Source organism: Lepidochelys olivacea (assembly GCF_965140295.1).
Source record: "Lepidochelys olivacea isolate rLepOli2 genome assembly, chromosome: 3".
In the NCBI taxonomy this organism is placed as follows: domain Eukaryota; kingdom Metazoa; phylum Chordata; order Testudines; family Cheloniidae; genus Lepidochelys; species Lepidochelys olivacea.
Window position 1 is genome coordinate 182902416 of NC_140413.1, and position 27767 is coordinate 182930182.

General features: G+C 39.5%; 1 protein-coding gene across 19 annotated transcripts in view; it reads left to right on the forward strand.

Annotated features, from left to right (window-relative positions):
* Positions 1-27767, forward strand: part of NRXN1 (neurexin 1) — a 1255052-nt gene that overhangs the window by 604866 nt on the left and 622419 nt on the right. Inside the window, exon 12 of one of the 19 annotated variants that reach the window (XM_084623799.1) lies at positions 19125-19702. The exons of the other annotated variants lie outside the window; for them this stretch is intronic. Within the exon in view, the coding sequence (XP_084479925.1) occupies positions 19125-19186 (62 nt within the window). The 3' untranslated portion in view covers positions 19187-19702. Of the gene's footprint in view, positions 1-19124; positions 19703-27767 lie in introns of those variants that run through there. 19 annotated transcript variants of the gene reach the window in all.

Below are 27767 nucleotides of genomic sequence, written 5' to 3' on the forward strand. Positions count from 1 at the left end.
AATAACTGTAGTATGAATACAGACCTGTTATTTCACTTCATATTTTCACTCACTACAATGGCTGGAAAACCTTGTTTAAATCCCTCTTTAACTCTTATCTCTTGCTGTGATGCCTATAAATTACTACCAACTGAGTGACTAGGCAGATGTTGAGCCATGACTACCAAGACTCCTAATTCTAATGCACAGTGTGTTTGTTTTACTGATATCTCACCCTCCCACCCCTTTTATTGATTTCTTCTGTATGTTTTGTCTTGTCTTAATCCTAGAGAGTGAGCTCTCTGGGCTGGGCAGTGCATTTTCTGGTTTTGTACATTGCCCTGCATATTGGGACCCCAGGTCTAAAAGGAGCCTCTAATAACTACTGTAAAAATACAAATAATAAGTAATAATTTTATACGCTGGACAGTGACTAACATTTTAATGTTGGAAGAATCAGACACCATTGCTCAATGTAGCAAAAAAGAGAGGTGTTGTTTCTGGGAATAATAAAAATAGATTTTGCTTGTAAAATACTGACAAACAGGACCAGTCCAATGGCCCCATAACTAGGTCTTGTACATTGTCATATAAAAGATTTCCATTCAGCTCTCTGAGCCACTGTTTTGCTCCCTTAGTTGTCCCACTGAAATTAATGGCAAGCGTCAAGGCTAATTCCCCGCAAGCACTCTACAAATAAATGCTTGCAACTCCAGGCTTGGATTAAACTCCCAAGGTTACAGCTTTTCTCTGACCTTGGATTGTTAGATGCTGCCACCACTCAAGTGCAGAACCCCTTTGAGAGCCCAACTCCAGGGTTATGAAGGCTGACCTTTCCTTGGTTGGGTCATGTAGCTGCACTTGCCAGTGCCCCTTAGTTAAGTCTAAGGTGGAGATCATTTGGGCAGTCCCAGTTTCTCCAGTATCTCATCTGTGCGTGGCACTGGATAGTTCCATGGGTGAGTTATAGCATATAGCTTGCAGTAGTCCACGCAAAAGCAGATTTCCCTATCTAATTTGAGAGCCAGAACCACTGGAGAGGCACATGCACTCTCAGAGGGGCGGATTACACCCGTCTGTAACATGTCCTTAATCTCCCTTTCTACTGCAGTTTTGGCTTGAGGAGCCATCCAGTAGGATTGGGCTCTAACTGGGCGAGCATCACCTCTGTCAATAGAGTGGTACGCCCGTTCTGTCCATCCTAGGGTGGCTGAAAACACTGGTGCAAAACTGGTACACAGCTCCTGGATTTACTGTCACTGCTTATGCCCAAGGTTTATGGAAAGACTCACCTCCTTTACGCCACTCTTGCTTTTCCCTTCATAGTAGACTCCTTCAGCCCACTCAGCGTCATCTCTCTCCTGGGCTGTAAACTGGAGAACCTTGATTTCTTGGGAATAAAAGGGCTTTAGAGAATTAACATGGTATATCTTAGGTTTTAGGGTAGGGTTTGGGAATGTTATGAGGTAATTAACAGCTCCCAGGCGCTCTCGGACCATAAATGGCCTCTCCCATGACTCTTCCATCTTATTGGCCTGGAGTGCTTTTAGGACCATGACTTGGTCACCAAGTCTAAAGGAATGCTCTCTGACATGTTTATCATACCAGGCCTTTTGCTATTGTTGAACATCCTGTAGGTTTTCTTGAGTAAAGGCTAGAGAGTCTTTGAGGGTGGTTAAAAGTCCAAAATGTTAGTTTCTGGAGAAGATGTAACCCCCTCCCATTGCTGCTTCACCAACTGTAATGGCCCCTTAACTTCGTGACTATAAACGAGTTCAAAGGGTGAAATCTCCAAACTGGGATGTGATACAGCTCTGTAGGCAAAAGCAACTGCTGCAATACTAGGCCCCCAAAGTTCCATTAAACTTCTCCACTAGGCCATTTGTTTGATGGTGGTAAGGGGTGGCAACCAAGTGGTTCACCCCATGAGCTTCCTAAGGATGTTTCCTGGTCCCTGCCAGTAAGTTAGTTCCTGAATCCGTAAGGATGTCAGAGGGCCAACCTACTCTGGCAAAAATGTCTGCCAGTGCCTGGCTCATGCTTTTAGCCCTGGTGTTGCTTAGAGCTACTGCTTCTGGCCATTGGGTGGCAAAATCCATGAAGGTCAGTATGTACAGCTTTCCTCTGGGTGTCTTCTTAGGGAAAGGACCCAGAATATCCACAGCTACATGCTGAAATGGAACCTCAATTATGGGGGAGTGGCTGGAGAGGGGCTTTCCCACGATCTGGTACATCTCACAAGACCGGACATAGGTAGAAACATCCTTGCCCATTTCCTCCCAGTGGAATGACTTTCCCGAACGGTCTTTGGTCCTATTCACCCCAGCATGGCCACTAGAGTGATAGTGGGCTAAGCTCAAGAGCTTTTCCCCATACTTAGTTGGAACTACCAACTGTCTCTGAGGATGCCAGTCCTCCTTGTGCTCACCAGCAAGGATTTCCTTGTATAAGAGTCTTCCTTCTCCAACAAACCTGGACATATTAGAAGAGCTGAGAGGCAGTGGTTGTTCCATGCCACTGTCCTAGCTCTCTTGAGGCTTTCATCTGCTTCCTGCTCTGCCTGGAACTGCTTCCTTGTTGCTGGAGACATCAGTTCCTCATTGGATTGTGGATCTAGGCTTGGTCCCACTTGAAGCGATGCAGGTGATGGGGATGTCTCCGTCGACTGTGAACCACTCTCCACTGGTGCACTAGGTTGTATTTCAGGTTCTGATTGTGCTTCTTGCACTGGTTTAGCTGTTGCTGCAGGTGCAGTCTCTGTGGCACCCTTTGGTGCTGGTTCCCTTGACTCTGGTGGGGTTGCAAGCACAGGCTCCGTTGCTGACTGCTCCACCAGTTCCGATCCTTGGGCTGGTTCAGGCTGGGTCCCAGGAACTGGATCTACAACTACTGCCATAGACTCTGGTCTAGAGTCTGGTTCCACCACCTCTGGCCGGGTCCCGGGATACAGACTGGGTCCTTGTAGGAAGCTCAGGAATGGAGTTAGGTATGGAGACCTGTTTAGCCTGGCTGCGGGTGACCATCCCAATCCTTTTTATTAGCCTCACATGGTTGGATAAGTCTTCTCCCAGCAGCATGGGAAAGGGATAATCGTCATAGACTGCAAAAGTCCATATTCCTGACCAGCCCTTTTACTGGACATGCAACATGGCTGTAGGCAAGTTAAAAGAGTTGGCCTTAACGGGTTGCACTGTCACTTGGGCCTCTGAGTTGATGAATTTGGGGTCCACCAGGGAATGGTGGATAGCTGACACCTGTGCTCTAGTGTCTCTCCACGTAGTAATCTTCCTCCCACCCCCACTCACAGTTTTCCTTCGCTCTGGGGGTATTTGGGAGGCATCTGGGCCTAAAGGCTCTCAGTGGGATCCCAGGGTGATGAGTTGCTGTCGGCTGGTGCTCTTGGGGCAGTTGGCCTTCATATACCCCAGCTCATTAGATTTAAAACATCACCCAGCTGACTGTGGGCTGGGGTGAGGTGGGTGGTTGGAGAGTAGGGTGGTGGTACGAGAGGGCATCTGGGGGTCTCCCTGGCTGTGTGGAGGGCTCCTCCTTGCGAGGTGGGGCCTTGGGTTGACCCTGATGGTGGGGGTGTCGTGTCAGGTTGCCCCTTCTGGAATCCCCACCAACTGCTACTAGCTTTCTTCTTCTCCACCACCTCTACCCATTTGGCTCCGATCTCCCCATCTTCGATTACAGTTTTGGGCTTCCCATCTGGGATGTACCTTTCTATTTCCTCAGGAACACCCTCTGAGAACTGCTCCATTTGCATTAGGAGAGACAGAACTTCCAGAGATTTAACATTTGCTCCTGATATCCAGGCATCCCAATTTTTTACAGTGTGATAGGTGTGTCAGGGAAATGCCACGTCTGGTTTCCACCTTAGGGCTCTGAACCACTGACGGGCATGCTCGGGTGCTAGACCCATCTGAACTCTGGCCTTTTGTTTTAAAAGTTCATTCTCTTTCATGTGTTCTTTGGGCATTGCAGCTGCAACCTCTGCTAAGGGTCCACTGAGTTGTGGCCTCAGCTCCACCGTCTACTGGTCTGTAGGGATGTTTTACCTAAGACAGGCCCTTTCGAAATTTTCTAAGAAGGTCTCTGTATCTTCACCTACCTTATATGTGGGAAATTTCTTGGAATGGGGAGCGGTACCTGGAGGAGGACTGTTAGGGCTACCTGGCTGACCCAGCTTAGCCTTTTCCAGCTCTCAGCACTTCAGCTCTGTGTCCACTTCTAAGTGCTTTCTGGGCTTGATCTGGGTATGTCTTCTCCGTAGCATGCCTCTTTGGGAAGACTGGTTGCTCTAGTGTTTTGGTGCCCAACCGCAACCTCATGCACAGGGCTGACCTACTCTATCCTAGCTATTTCATTGCTATGAAGCTAGAAAAAAAAATAAACTCCTTGTTGGACTCCCTGGCTTTGCAGGCTGAATCCTTTGCATGCCTGTTCCCCCTCAGGCAGCAAAGAAAAGAAAAGAAAGAAAAAAAAACCCTGCCTGTCTTTGCAGGCTGCCAAAAGGAAAAATGTGTCCTTTTAAAATTCTGAGGTCTGTGCTTCTGGTTCAAAGTGATCCCACCGCTCTGCCACCATGTGAAGGCTAATTCCCCACTCTGGCACTTCGAGTGCAGAAGGTGGGGGCCTGCAAGGACTCTAAAAATTAATACTTGCCACTCCAGGCTTGTATTGAACTCCCAAGGTTACAGCTTCTCTCTGACCTTAGATTGGCAGATGCTGCCACCACCACCATTGGTAGATGCTGCATAACCCCTTTGACAGCCAGGAAGGCACACTTGGGAATTCCTTCTGGTGGGGACACTCAAACCCTTTCACCCCCACCCCTCCGGGGAAGAGCTAAGAAAGAAAAAAAAATGGAAATCAGCTGTTTCCACCAGCTATTTAAACAGCATGTGCACAAACCTCTTAAGACACAAAAATCCAGTTCTCTTCTTGAAAAAGTTAAATATTTTTAATTAAAAAAAAAGAAAAAATAAATCTGGGAACTCAGGCTATTGCTAGATTTTAAAAGAACAACTACAAGGATTAAGGACCAAGAATAGCTTTCTTGAGACCCCACTTTATGATTACAAGGAAAGCAAAAGCACCTGGGGTTAGCACAGAGGAGTCCACAAGCCATAAAGAAATAAAAAGAGCTAAATCAAATCGCGCCTTCCTAGACATTTCCTGATCTACTTACATATTTGCGGTTTCAAATGAGTAGTTTCTAGGTTCGATACCGAGCATTTTTCATACCTGGCCCCAAGGTTCTTACAGCATAGTTGCTGCCCTGTCCACCTCTCCCAGGGAGAACAAACACAGACAGACAAAAGGGGAATCTTTGTTTCAATTTTAAAAAGTTCTAGCCTTCTCATTGGCTCTTTTGGCCAGGTGCTCACTCACTTCCTTTTACCTATGCAAAGTAGTGAGACTTTTTAACCCTTTACAGGTAGAGCAATTAGAGAACAGCTACTAAGAGGGATTTTATAGCTACTGGCTGGTTGGGTGTCCATAAAAGGGAGCTCCCCTGCCCCTTCATTTATCATAGCACTACTCATGTGTAAGTAGTACACAGCATTGATTGGAAATGCTGCATGAACACCTGTTCTTGTGGCATGTTCACTGGCAAGGCATCCTGCAAATCCTGGGAAAACCAAGGAATCATACAAGATTGTCAATAAACAGTAGGGGAATTAAATAGGTGATTGATCAAACAATGCTGTTCAAATTCAATCCATTTTCAGCCTGCATTACAGAGTTCAAGCAGTGGGGAAATTTAAATAAAAACTCTACAGCCATTTGAAATCTACTGCTTGTTGTAATGCATTTAGTTGCAGTATCAAGAGGCTTCCATCTGTGCTCTTGTAGATGTTGCAAAATCTACTTTCATGATGAAAATGGCTAATCAATATCCATGTACTATCCTTTTATTATCTGCTGACAAGACTGACTAGAATATAATATCTCTGTTCTTTTTCCATCCTGGACAATGGAAAAACAATAAAACACAATGGGCTGGATCCTTGGCAAGTGTAATTTGGCACAGTCAATACAGCGGCATTGAGTTGTATCAGATGTTTTTGATCTGTGCTAAAAAGCATGACATTACTGTCAGTGTAGCGAAAATCAGCATGGCATATGTGGAGTTCCTTCTGTTGCATCAATATTATCATGAAACAGCACTATCCACCCATGCAGCCTCATGAAACCAGCATCCACTGCTATATGGAAGAGAGAGCAATCATTGGATCCCCCAGCTCTCTCCTTCACCATCATCCACCAGCAGCTGAAAGAGAACATCGTGGGAAGGTGGAAAAATGAAAGAGATTAATATACAAAAGCAAAATGAAATAAGAGAGCAGCTTGGATATTCCAGACCCATTGAGCTTAATTTGGGTTTTGTCACAAGTCTTAAATTTCTAGCGCACTGATGCAGGTGCAGACATGGAAACACATAATCTGATCCTCAGTTCCCCACTTTCTCCAAGGGTGGTGGGGGTGCCTGTACTATGACATGCAGATAACATCCCCTGCAGCACCACCTTAGCAATCCTGTCTGGCGTGCCTGTGGTGGGGAGGCACAACCAAGGCCTGACCACCTGTACAAAAAGAGGAAGAGGGAGCTTCCCGACCCTGCTCCCCTGCTATCACCTGCTGCCGCTACTGCTGCCTAGGATACAGACAATGAGCACAGGGAGTTAAGCAGTCACTTTATATTCCCATATTTCCCTATGCAGATGAACGGCTAGGGTCATAATTGGGCTTGTAATGAGTAGAGGGAGGGAAAAGAAGAGTCCGTTCTCCATGTCAATATGTGCAGGGAAAATAGGGCTTAACTTAAAAAAAATATGTCCCCCTATTATCCAGGTTTAATCTTGTCCTTTGGTTTGGGTTTTGTTTTTGTTTTTTAAAGAAATTTTGTTACTGTGAAGAATGTGTAATGTATTTTTACAATCTGTCTCACCCCCATGGAATCTCACCATCATTTAGGGTGTTGAAGCTCTTCACAGAGAATTCAGAATACAATGCCATGAAAATAGCATTGAAATATATATATATATATATTTTTAAACAGTAAAATATTGTAAAAAATCATAAATAGTTGAGGCAACCTTTCCCAGGTCCTGACAGCAAGTAAAACTTACAAATGTCTGTGGAAAAAATGCCTTCAGATGGATTGTATCAGTCAAAAGAATTGTCTGAGGAGGATGAGCAGGGCTCAAACTGGGCTGGCTTTCAGGGTCTCACTAAGCTGTTCCTTTACCAATAAATAAATGAATAAACAAATAAAAGCCACCTTCTTCTCCAGAAGCTCATCTTTCTTTTAAAGAGACAATTAAGCCTCTAGGCCTTATTTCCCCCAAGATATCCTGAAAAACATTAAATGAATATAATTTTGCCTAAAGATAAATGTCAACATTGTTAACTGTTTTGCTGCTGATAGGGTGGATTTGATTTAAATCAAATTGATTTAAATCATGATTTAAATCACTAGTAAGGAAGACTCGATTTAATCATGGATTTCTACATAAAAGTGCATTCTTGTTGGTTGTTATAACCTTAATACATATTCTTCACAACTCAGAGATAGATGTAGGTTTCATTTTTAGAAGGTACACACTATATATTTTTAAAGTGATTTATTTTGAAAAAAAATCAGATGAGTTTTACAGCTATACAGAAAATGAATGATTGTTTGGATATTTCATTTATCAAAGGTAATTGAAGCAGATATTCATGAAGTTATTGGGAGGTGAACTATCTCCAATTCAACAGGTTAATCATTAATATTTGGAGGATTTTCTTCAATAGCAAATATATAATATTTTAACAAAACAAGCATATATATTTTTGAATTTAGTTAAACATTCAAGTTTTTTAAAATCAGGTTTCTTTTTGTTAAAGTTGTTTTTAATTAAAATGGTTAAATGGAATATTTTAAAAAATAATTAAATCGACTATGTCAGCCAGGTCAACATGAGAAACTTAAAACATTGGCTTCTGCAGCTAACTCAGTCGTCTTCACCTTCATGTTCCTGTTTGTTCATAATCTGGAAAAGAAAAACAAGCTTTCCTACTTTTTCAGGTCCCAATTGATTTCTCAATTTGGAATGAATTAGTCCTGCAGAAGAAGCTACTGCTGTTAAAAGTGAGATTATCACTTCAACAATCTCTGAATCCAAGTGCTTAAGTGACTTTCACCAGTTCACTAGTGTGACTTTCTTTAAAACATCATCAGCAAACATATATGTATTGAATGTTTCTTATTCCCAGACTGGGTCTCTTTTACGGCCTGCTGCCATTATAGGTTTTCCCTTCCAGTGAGAGAATGGTATGGTAGATCTCAAATCAATGAAGGCTACACTCAGAAAGACCTCAAGACTTCTGGAATATGCTGCTCAATCAATTTCATGTTTGTTTCTACTGCCTGTCCCTCCCTTCTCACATTTATCTCAGACTTCTCCTTGTCCAGATCTATTCCACCCCCAACTATCTTCTATTCATTGAACTTTTTGAAACTCTGCACTTTTAGAGAGAGGTAAGGGATGGATGGACTCTCTGTACACAAATTTGCAGAGGGACAATAGGGTTGAGGTCTGTTATTTCTCACCTCTACATATTATTTATTTATTTACTTGTTTTAAAACATTTTTTCTGTTAACAAGCACGTTATCTCTGAAGACATAAATCCACAGTTTGAGAACTTCAAAACTAAGCATCTCTGATGGTATCTTCTAGACTGAGCAGAGTCCCATTGGGTAGATAGAAAGATTAACCTAAATGATCCATTCAGAAGCCCCTGGAACCACAGAAGATTAGGTCCATATTCCATGAACTATTGGAATTCATTTACAAAACTTTTCTTAAACATTACATGAATATATTGTCTCATACTATAGAATTAGAATTTATAATCCCTATTCCATGATGAGATATCTTTGCTCTATAATGTATCTTAATTAAAAACTACCTTTAGATAGGTTTCTTCCTCAAAAAGCATTTTACCAAAAAATCCAATTTAAATTTTAAAAAAACTGATTTTTTTTTTAAATCATTGATTTTTATCCACACTGGCTGCTGATAAAAACCTATTAGAAAGGTACAATTATACTATGAAGATATGCATGGTCAACTGAGACTATCACTAACGCTTTCAACCCCTCATACTTGTAAAGCTAACAAGCCAGAGAGAAAGAGTGAAGCCCAGGTGAGCATCTGAGCCCTATAGAAGAAGAACCAGTCCTGCAGAGCCCAGGGGAGCATCTGATCCTCGGTGACGGTGAGCCAAGTCTGAGGAGCCTCAAAAGAGGGCCTCTGAGCCAATGAAGAGGAAGCTAAGCCTGAGGAGCCCAGCAGAGACTATGGTATGTCTTAGCACCATCACTTGGGAGCCAGGACCCAAGGAGTCCCGTATTCCCCAGCAGAACACTCATGATGGTATCTGCACAATGTACTGTGAGTGGTGGCATAGTATGGCATTTCAAATGGGTAGAATTTGGTTTGCGGGCAAAGCCTGGAAAGGAACCACTTATTATTTTCTTTCCTCCATTTGGACCTCTGAGGATGATCTCCTCACATTAATGGTTGATACATTATGTGCAAGAAAAGATCGATCACATGCTGACCTAAAGTATCAGAATGGAAACCCTAAAACGAGAGTTAACCGATGAGAGTGACACTCAGTGAAGTGGAATCACATGTAGTCAATTGCCTTCTGATTACAGCTTTAAACAGAACTGGTCCAAGGCTCTTGAAATCAATCTGCTGCCTCCCAGCCTACTCCTGCTCTCACTCCCCACTGGAGTGCCAGCAGCCACTATGGTGCACCAATTCAGACACCTAACCTCTTTTCTCCTCCCTTTCCTCCTTCCTTATTTCATCATCCTCATCCCTTGTCTGCTGCACTTTTTATCTCATTTCCCACCTACCACCTTGGAATGAGCATAAAGTCCTCTAGTTATCCTGATAGTGTGGCTTACATTTTGTATCCCTTTACCTGCTACCTTTGGTCTGTTTTCTCATCTATTTAGATTGTAAACCTTGGATTGGAGCAGGAATTGTCCCTTATTGTGTGTTTGTGCAGTGCCTGGCCCAGTTGGGGTCTCTGTGGACAACCAATTATATAATAATAATATGCCTGTGGCTTTTCAGCTCAAGATGCTGCATTCTGCACTAGCAGCAAGCAGTGGCCGATTCCTACTTAAAACACACTTAGAGTGAGTTATGGTAATAAGCCTCATTGTCATGAAGTTGAGAACAAATCATGGAATAGTGAGGGTTTAAATATATAGCTCTTTAAATATCTTTTAAAGCACACAGAGGAGAGTAGCCATCCTAATTATTAAGTGTCCAAACCACAAGGTGTTAGCCAAATGCATGTTTTTAATGTTAGTACAGTAATATTTGTCTCCTCAGTAACTGCCTCTGCATTAATTCAGGAGCAGTAGTGGACTCCCATTTTGATACTTTGTTGTCAGCTAATGAACCCCACAGGGTCCTGCAACATTGTTTCAGGAGGCCAGATTCTTATGGCATATTAGTTATGTCATGACAACTTACTCTACAAGCAATCCCACTGAAGTAAGGGTATCAGAATCTGATCCATAATGTGCACTGTTTGTGCAGTGATCATTGATGGCAGTACACACCAGCTCACTCTGTGTCTGCTCTAGAAGGGTAAGTCTCTTCCATGAAAACATCCATGCTTACATTTTCTATTATTAACAATTTTGCGTAGCTCATATCTGTATTGATAGTGTCACATAGATGATAGTTTTAAAGAAGTAGCTAGGAACTAGTGTACTTTTTTTCAGATGACACTTTTTTGTAATCAGTGGAAACATGGATAAGCAAGATTTTAATGTACAGTGGAACTTAATTTTTCCCTCATTTTGTTCTTTCTTCCTTCCTCAGTCAGCATTTTGAAAAAGTCAGATGGCTTGAATAAGTCAGGTTTCAGCACTGTTTGGTGATCATCAGTTTGTTTGTTTTTTTCATGTTACAAAGCTGATCTATCTTAATTTTTGGGAACTAAAGTATAATACTGTCCTCAATATTGCAACCATTGACTACACTAAATACTATTACTTTCCAGAGAAGAATACATTGAATAAAAAACTACAAAAATATTAAAATTGGGCAGATAACCATGCAAAAGTCAGGAAATGCATGAAGGTGGGGCAGTCAGTCTTAGCTCTAACCCTTGCACCTAGGAATTTAAATATGGTATTTAATTATGGGATTGGATATTAGTTCTCCAATCATATAACAGTCTATAATATTAGAATTGTATGCATGGTGATTCTGACGTGTACTGTGTGCATCCAACATACCAGGTGGATGGTACTTTTGTATCTACATCCATCGTACAACTGCAAGGTGGCCAAGTGGTTAAATTTTTATTTCAGGCGTCTGTATTGTAAATGTTGGGAACCAGCAATGTTCACTGGTATTCACTTCCCTTATTATGGCTCTTTTAGGTTAATAAACTGGGTTGTAAGTATATTGGCACATTTCCTCCTCCCTTACTTCATCAACCTCATCTTCTAACCTATCCCCCACCCCCCGTCATTTAACACCTGCCATTCAAAACAAAACTTCAGATGAAATGAAGAAGCCATAAACCCATCATCACCCTGCCAGTGAAGAGTCATTGTAAAACCTTGTCATCAGAAACAACAAGGAGTCCAGTGGCACCTTAAAGACTAACAGATTTATTTGGGCATAAGCTTTCGTGGGCTAGAACCCACTTCATTGGATGCATGGAGTGAAAATTACAGATGCAGGAATTATTATACTGACACATGAAGAGAAGGGAGTTACCTCACAAGTGGAGAACTAGTGTTGACAGGGCCAATTTGATCCGGGTGGATGTAGTCCATTCCCAATAATAGATGAGGAGGTGTCAATTCCAGGAGAGGCAAAGCTACTTTTGTAATGAGCCAGCCACTCCCAGTCCCTATTCAGGTCCAAATTTATGATGTTAAATTTGCAAATGAATTTTAGTTCCGCTGTTTCTCTTTGAAGTCTGTTCCTGAAGTTTTTTTTTTTGTTTTCATTTGCTCCTTTTAAATCTGTTATAGATGTCCAAGAAGCATTTTTAAAACTACAATACCCACCTGGGAAAGTGAGAAAACAGATTCACAGAGCAAGACGGGTACCCAGAAATCACCTACTACAGGATAGGCCCAACAAGGAAAATAACAGAACACCACTGGCCATCACATACAGCCCCCAATTAAAACCTCTTCAGCACATTACCAACAATCTACAATCTATCCTGGAAAACGATCCCTCACTCTCACAGACCTTGGGAGGCAGGCCAGTCCTCACTTACAGACAGCCCCCCAACCTGAAGCAAATACTCACCAGCAACTACACACCACACCACAGAAACACTAACACAGGAACCAATCCCTGTAGCAAACCTTGTTGCCTACTCTGTCCCCATATCTACTCTAGCGACACCATCTGAGGACCCAGCCACATCAGCCACACCATCAGGGGCTCATTTTCCTGCATATCTACCAATGTGATATATGCCATCATCTGCCAGCAATGCCTCTCTGCCATGTACATTGGCCAAACCAGACAGTCCCTACGTAAAAGAGTAAATGGACACAAATTGGACATCAGGAATGGTAACATACAAAAGCCAGTAGGATAACATTTCAATCTTCCTGGAAATTCTATAACAGATTTAAAAGTAGCTATACTTGAACAAAAAAACTTCAGAAACAGACTTCAAAGAGAAACAGCAGAACTAAAATTCATTTGCAAATTTAACACCATTAATTTGGGCCTGAATAGGGACTAGGAGTGGCTGGCTCATTACAAAAGCAGCTTTGACTCTCCTGGAATTGACACCTCCTCATCTATTATTGGGAGTGGACTACATCCACCCTCATTGAATTGGCCCTTTCAACACTGGTTCTCCACTTGTGAGGTAACTCCCTTCTCTTCATGTGTCAGTATAATAATTCCTGCATCTGTAATTTTCACTCCATGCATCCAATGAAGTGGGTTCTAGCCCACGAAAGCTTATGCCCAAATAAATCTGTTAGTCTTTAAGGTGCCACCAGACTCCTTGTTGTTTTTGTGGATACAGACTAACACGGCTACCCCCTGATACTTGTCATTAGAGTCTATCAAAATATGGGGTGTACACACATGGGTGGCAACAGAGGTGTCAAAAGCAAAAGTTTCAACGAATTTTTAAAAAAAGCCCACAACAATACTAACCACAATACTTATTTCTGATTTATTATTAGAGTGGTCAAATAATTAATAATTAATAACAAACCATCTATTTTATTAATTTTGCCTCTTTTTCTGTGTGTGCTGATTGTCATGAGCAGTTGTGATGTTCTCAGGTTTCTTTTTCAAAATTATTTGACGAATGCTTCCCAAGAATAATTTTTTATTTCCTTTTTCACAAGGAAATCACTGTGAATTTTTGGAATTCAAAACTGAACTTAGTTTTAGATACATTGATCACATGGTATTGTTTCTAAGAATAACACACCTCAAATCAGCGATTTGAGGTGTGTTATTCTTAGAAACAATACCATGTGACCAACGTATCTAAAACTAAGCTCAGTTTTGAATATGACGCTCAGTTTATATATATGAATTCAGAATTCACTTCAGCAAAATTCTCCAATATTTGCTTTAAATTCTCTGTTTCCATTTATATTGCTGTTCGTAAACAATTTGCTTGTATTTTTGTGGGAAATACTTGTTGCAAATGTGTTTTAAAAACTGTTTTTTTTTTAATATTGCAATATTTTTCCAAATGGGCTGAAGTTACAAGAAGATTTTTGGATGACAGAAATCAAAAACAGTTTAACTTTTTTTAAAAAATCAAATAAATCTGGCAAAAGAATTACTAATTTTTTATTATGATTCAGAAAAGCATTAAGTATGTGCTCTAAGTTAAACATATGTTCAATACTTTTTCAAATAGGAATGCTTTCCTGAATCCAGTTCTCAGTACTGAACCTTGGAGCTTTTCAAAATATCCCCAAATGAATAGCCATCCTACTGAAGATGTACATTGCTGTTCTAAGAAGTACAGGTTCACAGTAATGCATCTGTCCCAACATAGATTTGTGCATAAGTTATAATTGGTATGGTTATTTTTTTTAAATTGAATACTGTGGTATGTTGTGCTATCTTGGTCTGTGAAAGGTGAACTTTCTGCCCACTTAGGTATAATAAAAGAGAGGAGAAAATAATGAGAGAACTGGTGTTAGTGGAATTTGCATGTTAAGGCTGGCAAACACAGCTGGTGAGCATTGTAGGAGATCTACAAATACATTAAGAAATTTTGCCAACTCTTCCTCCTCCTCTCGCTCGCTCTCATTAATTGCAATTTTTTTGAGTAACATGCTTTTACATTAAAAAAGAATCCATTTGACTTCATGGGAGTTGGATCAGGCCCTAAATCCATAATTCTTTATATACAAGTCTGATTGGTTTACCCAGCTGCCTGAGAAACTTAGCTGCCCATCTCAAATCTTCATGCTGACTTGAAGAAAGAAAGAAAACATAAAGATGCTTTATGCAAACTCTGCTTGAATTCATTGTGCCTGAGTCTGAATTACCTTACACTGGTGTAAGTCAGGAGTAAATCCATTGTAATGAAATATTTTGCTCCTGTGGCCAACAGTGTGAGATCAGAATTTGGCATAATTAAAGTGCTATGCATTGAATTCTTGCAGAATCAGGCCCATATATAGGACCTTGGTAATAGTTTTCAATAAGCAGCAGTCAAAATTAAGGGCCAGGCTCTGTTCTCGTTTGCATAAATGCAACCCCAGTTAAATTAATGGGATATTATGTCTGTGATTTTTTCAAATCCGCCTCTGGCATTTGGATGGCTGGGTCCCATTAAAGTAATCTTACTGATTCCAAAGCCAGAAGGCTGTGATCTTCTAGTTTGACCTTCTGTATAACAGAAGCCATAGAACTGGGCAGCTTTCAAAATCTCAGACTGTAAGTATGTCCAATGGCAGAATTTGACCTTAAAAGTGTTGTATCTGTGGAAGATATTCCATATGTATGTATTAGTTCCATATATGTGATTGTTTTTCCACTTCAAAAAGGTGGGTTATGCTATCACCACTTTACTTCTTATGAAGCTAATCACCATTTCTTCAGTGAAGAATTGTAGCAAGCTTTTAGCTCTTGGATATGCTAAAATGTTATTTTCCATTACCACTATGAAAATAAGGATGGTAACTCTTTTGCAGTGTACGTTCAGAAGAGCTAATAGTATTAAAAACGTTTTACCAATGTGTGTCACTGACAATTTCTTACATTGAAAAGACGTTTCTATATCTAGTACATTTTTCACTGGTGACTATTAAAATGCATGAAGCATCTATTATAACAATTCTAAATGCTCAGCTACTTATTACTGGAATATTACTGGAACTGTTTCCTAATGATCTCTTCTTGACAATTACCTTAATAAATCATATTCAGGTAGTTGTTAAAATTTCCATTCAAGTACAGTTCTTTTTGCTTGACATGTTGAGAGGCTAACGTATGATCCCTTGCAGCTGATTTTTAGTCTTCTGTCCATCAGGCAAGTTACTTCAAAGAGGTATTACATGTTTGACGTGAGACATAAAGAGGTTGGCTAACACTTGGTGTTCCAAGGTCCAGTCACTATGATAAGTGTGCAGAGGGATAAATGCTTTCTCACCCAGTGATATTTGGTCTAGGCAGTACTGAAGGAACAAGATACAAGATGAGGAACAGGATATGGAATCAAAAAAAATGTTATTAAAAAATTAAGGGGGCCTAGTATACTTAGCTCAGTTTTGTTTCCTTCTTATTAAGACTGGATTTTACTTCTTGTGCATTGTCGAGATAACCATTTTACCTCTAGCAATGAAACATACATACATACATACACACATATATATATGACATTTAGTATTATTCAATCACTTATATTTATGCAGTTCCTTTTTGTATATGCACCTTAAAAACCATGTCACAATAATAGCAAAATCTGTTTGGAAAGGAAAGACAAAATAGGTAAATCAGCTATTCCAGATTAAACCACATGCGATAAAGTGTTTATGTATTTGATCTGTGGAGACAATGGATGATATAGATGAGGGACAGAGTATGGGTACTGTGGGCCAAAGAATTTGTCTTACCAAAATTATAAAAATACAGCTATGAGTGTATATTCTAGTTACTTGGTTGACCATGTCTAATGGTTACCAATAAACTTCAAATTGTCCATGCAGTGTTTTTTACAAGATCCCACTAACTTTAAAATGAGTATGCTGTCTCCCTGGAGGGAACAATGGAGGCACTGTACATCAAAAGTGTCCAAGGACTGAGATATTTTTTCATAAACCTCCAGCCACTAAATTTTGCATATGTTAAATATTATTTTAAAAGCCAGTTGATAAGCTAGTCAGCTATGAATGACAACCATGCTAACTGGAAGAGGCAAAATTGTGGATGTTTGATTTTATGAACTGACAGAAGTGTAGGCAGGGAGGTGCTCCTGAAAAGGTGAGGAGGGGAATTTTTAGCAAGGAAGCTGATCTGCCTTTTCAAAACTAAAAATACAGAGATTCCTTATATTGTCCAGTGGTACTATATGCAATCATTATAAGAGATAATTAACAGTAAGGAGAATTCTGGATATTCCCTCAGTCTAAACCAATTCCATCTGACTACCCATCATTCAGTTTAAAAAATAATTCTGCCATTCCATGTTTTAATTTTATACAGACATAAATTACACAAAGCAACAGTCTTCTTGGAATCAACAGAAAGAGTTGTGTATTGTTTGCATGGAAATAATAGTCCAGTAGTAATCACAGAATGAAATCCCTGAGAGGATGCATATGAATGTTGGAAGAGTGGAACCAATGACAATGTCTTGAGGAATGCTTCAGTTAATAGTGGCTTCATTTGACTGTTATTAACATGTACCTACTAAAAGTGGCAAGTCATAAATAAATTGAAAAGTAGCTTGAAATAAATAAATTCACAGTGAAAAGATCTAATTTATGGAGCAAGTACACACTGATTACAGTTTATTGGACAGAAAACATTTGAAGATAACGTTGAAGATGTTCAGTAAATCTAGTTTTCATAAAAAGCCGAAATTAAACACATCCACAATTTATTATGGAAGAGATGTGTGTGACAGCTTAATACTTATCACCTTTTAAAAATCTTTACATGAAAGGATCAGTAGTTTGCTGCACTCTTTATAGAATATCTTTTAAGTCCAAGAATCATACGGCATAATCTATGTTTGAAGGAAGCTAGCTGGATACAGTAGAAAAATTCCCAGATCAATCAATATACAAATCAGCTGCCTACATAAGACACAGATAGCTGTGACATCCATTATCCGCCGATTTCCTCAGATGTGAGCCACATAAACTTGAAAAGCATGTATTAAATCTACTGTATTGATAATCTGGAAAAGTTTGGTTATTCTTTCTTTACAAGAATACTATTAACAAGAAAGTCATGTTTACACTTAGTTCCAGTGCAGCCACAGTGGGAAATACTGACCGGGCCTTTCCAGATCTGATAGTGAACAATCAATTCAGATATGTCCAACTGTCTTATTGTGGTTGGGTACCTTTCATTCCCTGCTAATGCAGTGGAGACCAGGAATCCCTTAAGTCATGGACATAAAATGGTGAAACTGGACCAGTTATTCCGCAAAGTGTGAAGATGTTATAAACCAGCTCATAAGCTAAGGACAGATGCAGATGAAGTGATAATGACACTGCAGAAGGATCAAACTGAGGGTAAGACTGAAACAGCATAATTGTACAAGGTAAATGAAGAGGACCTTTTTTTAAAAAAAATAGCTGGAACAAGTAAATGAGAAATAATGTGAGTATTTTGAGATAACTTCAAGGCACAAACCCAAAGAAATGCAGGCTTCATCTGCCTGCATGCAAGTCAGAGAATTAGGGCTTGATCCTACACCTGTTGAAGTCAATGGGAGCTTTGGATTTTCAAGAAAACAATCAGACCCCTTCATTTACTCATAAGTATTCAAAATGCTCTCACATGTAAAAGTTAAAGGATCTCTGCTGACTCCTCTGTATGTGGAAGCCTTCGAGAATAAGTAGTCTTATTAAATCAAACATACATCAATCCATAGTGTGAATAAAAATATTCCAAAAGCATGTAAGTGATGAACCATTGCATATCTCTAAAAATTATTATCTCTTTATATTGTAACTCGGGAAAATTTTGTAATTCACTGTCTTCACTTAAAAACAAAACAAACATTAAAGTCCAGTTCTGAGCATGAATTTAAAGGAGATTTAGTTGGTTGCATATATTAGATCAGTTGTACTTTGGGATAAAGACACCTGTAGATTTGGTAGGGGATGGGAGGGAAGTATTTTCTTAAAATAAAATCACAGTCCAAATTTTTTCCTTTCTATACTAACATCAGTTTTCTCAATCTGCTTAAACATAATGTGCAAGATAGGATGGTAAAATGAAGTATTTGACAATATTTTGTAAGTCCTTTTATTCGTATTCATTTTTACTTACATATAAATATAATGGTGTTTAAGGAAAAAGAAATTATGCATAAACAGTACTATTATTATTTTTAATTGTGGTTCCTTACATTTAACAATGTTCTTCTGAATTAGAATGATCTTGGTTTGACATAAATGGGCACACTCAATATCAAAGCCATGAAGGCTTAATATTTTGTCAAAATATTATATTAGCATCTCTTTCTTCATGGTTCTCAATGATAATCTAACCACAGTAATTTACACTCTGATCCTCTTCCAAAATTATTTTCAGCCTTCCTTACCAAGATAGAGGCTTCATCAGCCTTTGCAGCAGAAGTCAATATAGCTTTTGACTTTTTTAACTAGTGTGGTTCTGACAAAATAGAACAGAAAAAAATAGTGGGTGGAGTGACCTGTAGCATGGATCCTTCATATCCCTAGAAGATGCCGCCATCATCATGATATACCTCCACCCCACTTTTCTCTAATAAGGGGCATGTCTGCCTTAGGTATTTTCTATAACCCCGGTTGCCTGTAACACTAATCACCTCATGATATTTAATGTATTTATGCTTTCAACATGCATGGAGTATTATTATCCCCATTTTACAGATGGAGACCCGGGGCACAAAGAGACTAAATGGCTTCCCCAGGATCACTCAGGAGGTCTGTGAACAAGCAAGGATTTGAATGAGGTTCTCCCAAATCTCAGACTAGTGCCTAACCACCAAACTGGAACAAAAGAGGTCAGAAGAAGCTAGAATACAATAGAGTTATTTTCTCAACTCCGTTGAGTTGGGAGGGGATAGTTTGGTCCTTCTGGAACCTGATCTATTGCAGGCAGCTGTACTAGGAAAGGGCTTATGTAGTATGCTAGGAGAACCAATCTCCATTTCCCCGAGAGTTAGAGGAGTCTTCAGGCAGGTTCTACAAATCAAACCTAGGCACTGTATGTGGTTCTGTATATTTGCTTAGGTATTTTGGCTTATTCCGGCAGCATTGGCAAAACTCTGAGAATGGATTTGGTTTGAAAATATCCAAGCCAATAAAAAGAAGCAGGGACTTGAAATGAGGCCTTGCCTCATGTGTTCATCTCATGGAAACAAGGGGTAATGTCTTGATCTTATTTAAGTCAATGGCAAAACTCTTAATGATTTCAGTGGGGGCCAGAATTTCGTCCAGAATATCTTTACCTACATTTATAGTTACATGGGTATGGATTCGTGAGGATAAATTTTTCCCTTCCAAATATTTGGAATATATATTTTTATTTATATTTGAATATATTTTTAAAAAAATGGAAATAATTGAAAATTGTTGCAAAGAGCTTTAAAATGTTAACTTCAGTAAAATCTACAGAGCTCTTTCAAACTTTATACAAATCTTAATGTACTCCTCCAGGCAGTCTGCCCCTCCTTTCTGCCAACTGGTTGGAACGCTGCTAGTTTTACCTTATCTCATTTACAAATGTGACATTTTGAACTGTCATTGCATATAAAATCAACATGAATAAGGTTAAAAACTTTGACTCTTCTTTATAGAGAGAAATATTATGCCCTCTTGAGGAATAAATGAATGAAATGAAACTCCTCATGGTGGAATGTCTCTTTTTACTTATATAGATGTCTCTTTTTACTTATATAGTCTCTGGTCCTGAAAGCTCGTGAGAATCCCATTGAAATCAATGGGCATTGGTTATCAGTTTTCAGGAGCTGGGCTACTATTATTAGATCAATCTTACCAGAACAGCTTATGTATTACAAAGAAAATAGTGATTCTGAATGATTAAATTACAATACAAAATCTCAGGACAGAAAAGGGACATTGTCATCCTGAATTAAAAAAAAAAATTCTAAGTAGCTTCTGGAACTACATTTCAACTGAATCTGATGGGCAAGTTGTTATAGTTTCCAATCACATTTTCCTATATTATTGAAATTATTTCCACTTTTGTTGTGTAAAAGATCCATACAATCAAAATAGGAATTAGATTTGCTGGCTAACTATAAAGTAGAGCTGTCTGGGGATTTTTCTTTTTTTCTTTTTTCTTTTTTTTTGCCAGATTATTAGATTAGCAAAATCAAAATTTTCCATGGGAAAAATATCTAGATTGCTGATTATTTTTCCATCAGGAAAATCCAAATGAAACATATCATTTTAGGTTGGGTCAACTTGAATTTAAATATTTCCATTTATCAAACAAAATATAAATGTTTTGTTTCAGGTCAGTTTGAAATTAATCTGTGACCACCTGAGCTGCTGCGGTGATTCATGGGAGTTGAAGTTCAGATGCCTCAGGCCCCTATTCTTCCCAATGGGTTGGGCCCCCTGGCTGGTCACAATTCTTATGATGCATTGTGGTCTTCCCTCTGGCTGATCTAGTGGAATGCATCATGGGAGCTGGAGCTAGGGCGCCAAGCCCATAAGAGAGAGCGGGCTATGAGACCCCTGAACCTCAGCTTCCATTAGGAACAGAATCTATGAATCTATGAACAGTAGCAGCTAGGTGAATGCAGTTTTATGTAGAAATAAAGCATTTGATTTAGAAATATCAAAACACCTTATTTTGATTGGGGAATGTCCAAACGAAATGTTTTGACATATCCAAAACAAAATTTGTTTGGAATATTTTAACTTTTTTATCTAGATTTAAGAAAAAAACAAAGGTTGAAATATCAAAATTTCCCAAGAGATAAAAATTGCAATTTCCAACGAGCTCTGCTATTAAAGGAAAGCAATGCAACTCCTTCTGAACAGAGTACCCTCTGAAGGGAAACAGGGAGGGCAAAGTTTAATCATTTTCCAAATTCCATACTAAAAAAGATACTTGAGACTTGAGCAGTGATTAAATTGCACAGATATGTGAAATAGACCACACAGAGATTCCCAGAAACTTAGGCAAATAGTTTTTTGTTATGAAAGATTCTTTTTTTTTTGCATTACTTTAGTGCCTATAGGCCCCAACCAAGATTGGACTCCCAATGGAGTAAACACTCTATAAAGTCATAGTAAGAAATATTCCTTGTCCTGAGATTGTTACAACCTAAATAGACAAATGGTGGGAGAATGCAATTTTTACTCCAATTTGGCAAGTCGGTAACTAAAGCACACACATACAATGATTTGCCCAAGGTCACACAAGAAGTCTGTGGCAGAGTAGAGAACCAAACCCAAGCCTTCTGAGTCTTAGTCAAGTGCCTTAACTGCAAGGCCAGCCTTCCTTTGTGTTATCAAGTTTGACAGATTTTCTAATAGCTTGTTTGAAAACATACCACAATGAGCTGTAAAAGCAAGAATTCCATGCTTAGGAATTGTTGACTTCATTGGACTTTGCTTTAGGATTGTAGGGCAGATTCAAAAACCTTTAATGCCTTCAGCACACATATTCTGATATTCATGTTCCTTGGAGAATGCATGAAATAGAAACTGCCCTCTTTCTATTAAAAAGTACTTCCAGAGATTAATTTGACTGTTGTTGGGCTTCCAACAGTTGTTCTCATTGCACAGTTTCTAAAGGAGGTTAATGTGTCTGTCCCTAGGGCTATTTGAAGGCCACTTTCTTATTACCAAAAAAAAAAAAAGAAGAAGAAGCTAATTCCACATGAGATGTTAAAATAGAGTTGAGACATCCCTGACATGGCTTTGGGGATTGATAATGTAATAAAAAAAGCCTTTTATTATTTATTTTATTGTATTGTTTGTGGTGTTATTTGTGTATTTTATTTACTGTTGAGCACTGACCATGTGCTCAGAGCTTTCCAGATCATGAAGCACTCAAGGTCCAGAGGAGTTCACAATCACAGAAAGAGGCTGATGGTTAAAATCCAGCTCAGGTAATAAGTGTCTAGAATTTGTAGCTATTATTATTTATTATTTACAATGAACTATATTTATTTATTTGTTGGTTTTACAATAGCGCTTAGGGACCCTAGTTGAATCAGGAGCCCTTTGCATATTAAAAGATTGTTACCCTCTGGAATCTCTTGGGTGGCCTCAGTGAAATGAGTGGATAGTTTCAGTTCATTGCCTGGTCGATGAACTACCAAGACACAACACAACCATTACCACCATAGGGTTGCCAACCCTCCAGGTTGGCCTGGAGTCTCCCGGAATCGGCATCGATCTCCCCGTGACTACTGAAAACAATCCAAGAGATTTTAATAGGATATTTTAAGAAAATGATGATACGGCATACTGGGGGGGAGTGGAGGATCTCCCGGAATAGCTTCAGTCAGAGTTGGCAACCCTATACCACCAGCACCCTTGTTGGCAATCTTAGCAGAGAAACAAAGGAGCCCCAAATTTCCTTTCACTCCGGTAGTTCAATGCTGACATGCAAGAGGGATCATTTTCAGGGCTGCATGTAAAAGACGTGTAGGCTGTGCCTACATGGAAAGATCACTGCTTCAGTTGGTTTGCTGAAGCACTGAAGTGAAATGACCTGGGCAGATTTAGTCCCTCGGTCATGTAAGCAGGAAATGTTACATTGTGTATACTGTCTGTTTGATTAAATACTTATATGACCCCATCACTGTAGTATCCGAATGCCAAACAAACATGAATCTATATATCCTCACAGCATAGTACTGAGGCATTACCTCTATCCACTTCCCCCAACACCAAAACAGCTTTGGTGCGGGGCACTGATTTACCAGTGGGGGAGGCAAAAGGAAGGAAGACAGTGTTGTCTTGGAGAAGGGGTGTGTCAAGTAGCACAGGTGGTTGGACTGGGTAACACAGCAGAGGAAAGGAGAGAGAACAAGAATATAAGAGAGCAATAAATGGAAAAGAGACAGCAGGCTCAGAGAGGTGAGAGACAACAGACAAAAAAGAAAAAGAAAGAAAGAAAGAAAGAAATACAAAGGAGAGAAAAAGAGAAAAGAGAGAGAGAATGAAAACCCTATCCAAGCATCAAGGTTGTCTGTTGTTAGTCAGACAGGAAGTCAAAGATAACCCCTAGTTTGCAGGTCTGTGTGACTGGGAGGATGATGATGGGTTCAACAGTGACAGAGAATGAGAGGAGTGGAGAGGATTGTGACAGGTGTGGCAATTACCTGCAGTATCCTGAACAAACTTTATTGAATTAAACTTAATTCATAGGGTTTAATTTATGTATCATTGTGGACCAAGGATTGTTTGCAATTCTATGGGGAAGGAGGACCACAGCCCTCTAGGAACTAAGAACAGTGGTGGGGGAGGTGGTTAGGCAAATTAATTCAAGTAATAAAACCTCTAAGGAGCTATCACCACCTGGAGAGAGGCTCCCCGATACTAGTTCAAACTGGATGGTCCAGGGACCAACAGATAAAGAAAGGATTTTTTTGGATGCATAGCCTGAGTTTAAACTGACTCAGAGCCTTCTTAATGATCCAACAAATGGGCAGACTCTTCTATCCAAGGGAGGCCCCAATCTTTTCTCGGAAGGGTTGGAAGAACTTGCCGCAGTCTGTGTGCTTGTTGTGAGCTAACAGCTATTGTGAACTTACAACCAAAGGAAAACCTCTGTGTAGGATTTGAAAGGCTGTTTGTTAGCATGTGTGGGGTTCTTTTACTGTTTTTAATGTTTTCCCTGTAATGCTTTTACCTTAAAAATATGCTTGCTTAGAAAGAGCTGTCTGGTAGTTTTACTGTGGCAATTATACTGTTTGCTGTCCCTGAGGGGAAAAGTAAAGCAGGCTGGCTGACACCACCTGAGTTTGCTGCAGAGGTCACAGTATAGGAGAGAGCTGTGCAATCTGGAAATACCCCAGTCAGGAGGGAGAGAGATGTAGGTCTCCACCCAAGAGAGGTGCTGACTGTGGAGCTGGGAGCCTAGAATGGGGCCCTTGCTGGACCATTGAAGGAAAATAGAGGTGCAATTGTCCTGTGCTGTGACAAGGATTTCAGAGGAATGATGAGGCATTCCATTCTGGCCATGTTAAGTTTAAATTGGCAATGAGAAATCTGAGAGGATACATTGTGGAGAGTGAAAGAGACTGATTCAGGACTGGAGGAAAAAGGGAGAGAGGGGTCAGGATTGGACAGGTATTTTTGTGAATCACTTTATAAAACAATAAAAAAAAGCACACACACACATATGTAAATAAAATATAGCTATAATTTCCACTGAATGCCCCACAAATGTGTGTGGATCCATTGCTCCTGCAAAACCTGATTTTGTGTTCTCAGATCAGATAATTACACATGCATATGCATGGACAGGTGCACAATTACCCTATTTGTATATGAAACTGTGGATTTTTTTCTGGTACACCCATTACATCTCACTCATTAATCATGTAAACTTTCATTACTGGACAACTACAATGTAACAAGATACAAAATCATTAGAAACTACATTTAAAGGAAACCAATAAAGCATCCACTCTGAACTGTAATAGATATCCCTTTTGGACTCTCCTCCAGATGTGTATGTGTGTGTATTTGAGAGAGATGGACTGGTTACTGGAAAGACGGAAGAGGCTGTATACCAATCTCAGAATAATGAGAGCCTATGAAAGAAGCAGGGGATTGCTATGCAGTTGGAACGATTAAGGCTGTTGAACCATGTTAGCACAACATTGTAGGTTAACAGCTCTAATCTCCTTTACCTTCTAATCCGGGAGCTACTCCAAGAGGTCTTTCCTTGTTTTAAAAAAGAACAGAAGCACCCCAAACCTAAACTACTGGACTTAAATTGCCAAAAACACTGTAATAAAGCTATTCTAGGATGGAGGGTTTTGATCAATTACTGTAGACTACTGATTTATATATAGTATTTGCTACCATGTGGCATTTATTGTTCTTGTCCAAGTTGCTGTTTGATTCTGTTAGCAAGTAATGTCCACAGGAACAAAGAAGTGATTATGTACACCCATCCCTGCCTCTGTCTTGTCTCCAGTCTGCTCAGTCTCAACCCCCTCCAACAGCACCGAACCTTGACCATGTGGGCGAACTTCAGATGTTGTAGCAGCTTAAAAGAAAGAGGGGGGGGGAGTATTAGTGACCTTCATTATGTTGGTTCTTGTCACAGCTGAAAATATGTCAGGGAGGTGTTCCCTTCTCAAGAGAGAATAATTCATTAATTAAGGTTTAGCTCGCACTCATTGGACAGCCACCATCTGGCTTTAATAATTCAGAGTCAAATACTGAAGTTTGGGCTCATTTTATTCAGCACTTACTGAAGTCAATATTCTATTGATGTCAGTGAGGGGTTTGCCTGAGTCATGATTTGTCCCTCCTTTTGAAGTCAGTATTGGTTCATTAGGGCTGCTCAGGTGAGTAAGGGGTGTGGGAAAGGGCCTTTACAGATTTATACTGCAGCAACATTGATAATTTGATTTACATCTTTTCCATGTTTTCCAATACACCAGCAGGAGTAAAATCTGAATGTTGTGGTTGAAGACACTTTTGTTTTCAATGTAGTCCAGAGATAAGACTGTCAGGGTTCCCTCCCCACTCTGAACTCTAGGGTACAGATTTGGGGACCTGCATGAAAGACCTCCTAAGCTTATTTCTACCAGCTTAGGGTAAAACTGCCCAAGGCACAAACTCTTTGACCTTGGAGGGTATGCTGCCACCACCAAGTGATTTAACAAAGAATCAGGGAAAGGACCACTTGGAGTTCCTATTCCCCCAAAATATCCCCCCATGTCCTTACACCCCCTTTCCTGGGGAGGCTTGAGAATAATATCCTAACCAATTAGTTACAAAGTGATCACAGACCCAAACCCCTGGGAGTTAGGACAATAGAGAAATCAGTCAGGCTCTTAAAAGAAACAGAACTTTATTAGAAAGAAAAAAGGTAAAAGAAGCACCTCTGTAAAATTAGAAGGGAAGCTAATCTCACAGGGCAATCAGATTTAAACCACAAAGGATTTCCCTCTGGGCAAAAACTTTAAAGTTACAAAAAGAAAACCAGGAATACACCTTCCTCTCAGCACAGAGAAAATCACAAGCCAAAACAAAAGTAAACTAACACATTTCCTTGCTAATACTTACTAATTCTAACAGAGTTGGATTGCTTGCATTCTTGATCTCTCTCCGGCAAGCACACAGAACAGACAGACAAAAGCCTTCTCCCTCCTCCCTAGATTTGAAAGTATCTTGTCCCCTTATTAGTCCTTTTGGTCAGGTGCCAGCCAGGTTACCTGAGCTTCTTAACCCTTCACAGGTAAAAGGATATCTGGCCAGGAGGGATTTTATAGTACTGTATACAGGAAAGTTGTTACTCTTTCCTTTATATTTATGACAAAGGCTTTAATGTAAAAGGTTTTATGTTAGTACACAGGAAAGTAGTGTATTGAATGTTGTTTTCTTCTAATCACTACTGGGCAGGTAAAGTAATTTTTTTAAAACACAGGCTCTCGCTGCTACAATACACTTCATAGTTTGTGTAAAATAAATCTATAGACTACTCACCCTCTGTCTAGATATAAAGGATGGAGTGGCTGCATTACTTTCACAAGAGGCACAACTACTAATGAGCTATGCATGTTATCCAAATAAATGCCGATAAATACCAGTCTGCAACATCATGGATTTCGCATATGCCACATGTATTAGATTAATTGTTTGAAAAATATTTTAGAGACTAAGAAAAACCAACCTAGAATAACAATTTTTTTACCTCTCCACCTGTACAGCAAATTCCCTCAGCCTTATGAGTCAAACTGTACGGGTCTCAGAGGGAGAGAATAAAAATATATAAATACATTCAAAATTTATGAATTATGTAAAATGTGTTTTTTTAAAAAATACATAGCAATGTCATGGTTTTTAATTCTGATATCTCAGAACCTTCCATGAGTGTGTTTAATTGTAATGCTGAATATAAAGTTTATTATCTTAGTCCTGATTGACTGTTAGATATCGGATTTTGAAGCTGAGGTTTTGCTTAGAAAAGTGCACATTAAAAAATTATGCCATTTCACTCAACCATTTCTCAATGGGGCAGACCCTCAGCTGATATAAATTTTCATAGTTTCATTGAATGGAGCTATGACAATTTATGTCAGCTGAGGATCTCTCCCCGTCCCCAGGTGTAGTCAGAATAATACCCTTCCTCCTTTACAGAGTCAAATACATGCTTACTATTTTTTTCTGCTGGTGCAACTCTGTGCAATTCTAAGATCATGAGCTACATTCTCCTTTTGATCATTCCTCATTCACAGTATTAAATAAACTGCAACAGCAGATATATTTTTTATCATTGGTGATGAGTGAGTCAGAAAGAACCCAATTGGCTTTCTGATCCCAGGTTTAGTTTATAATACT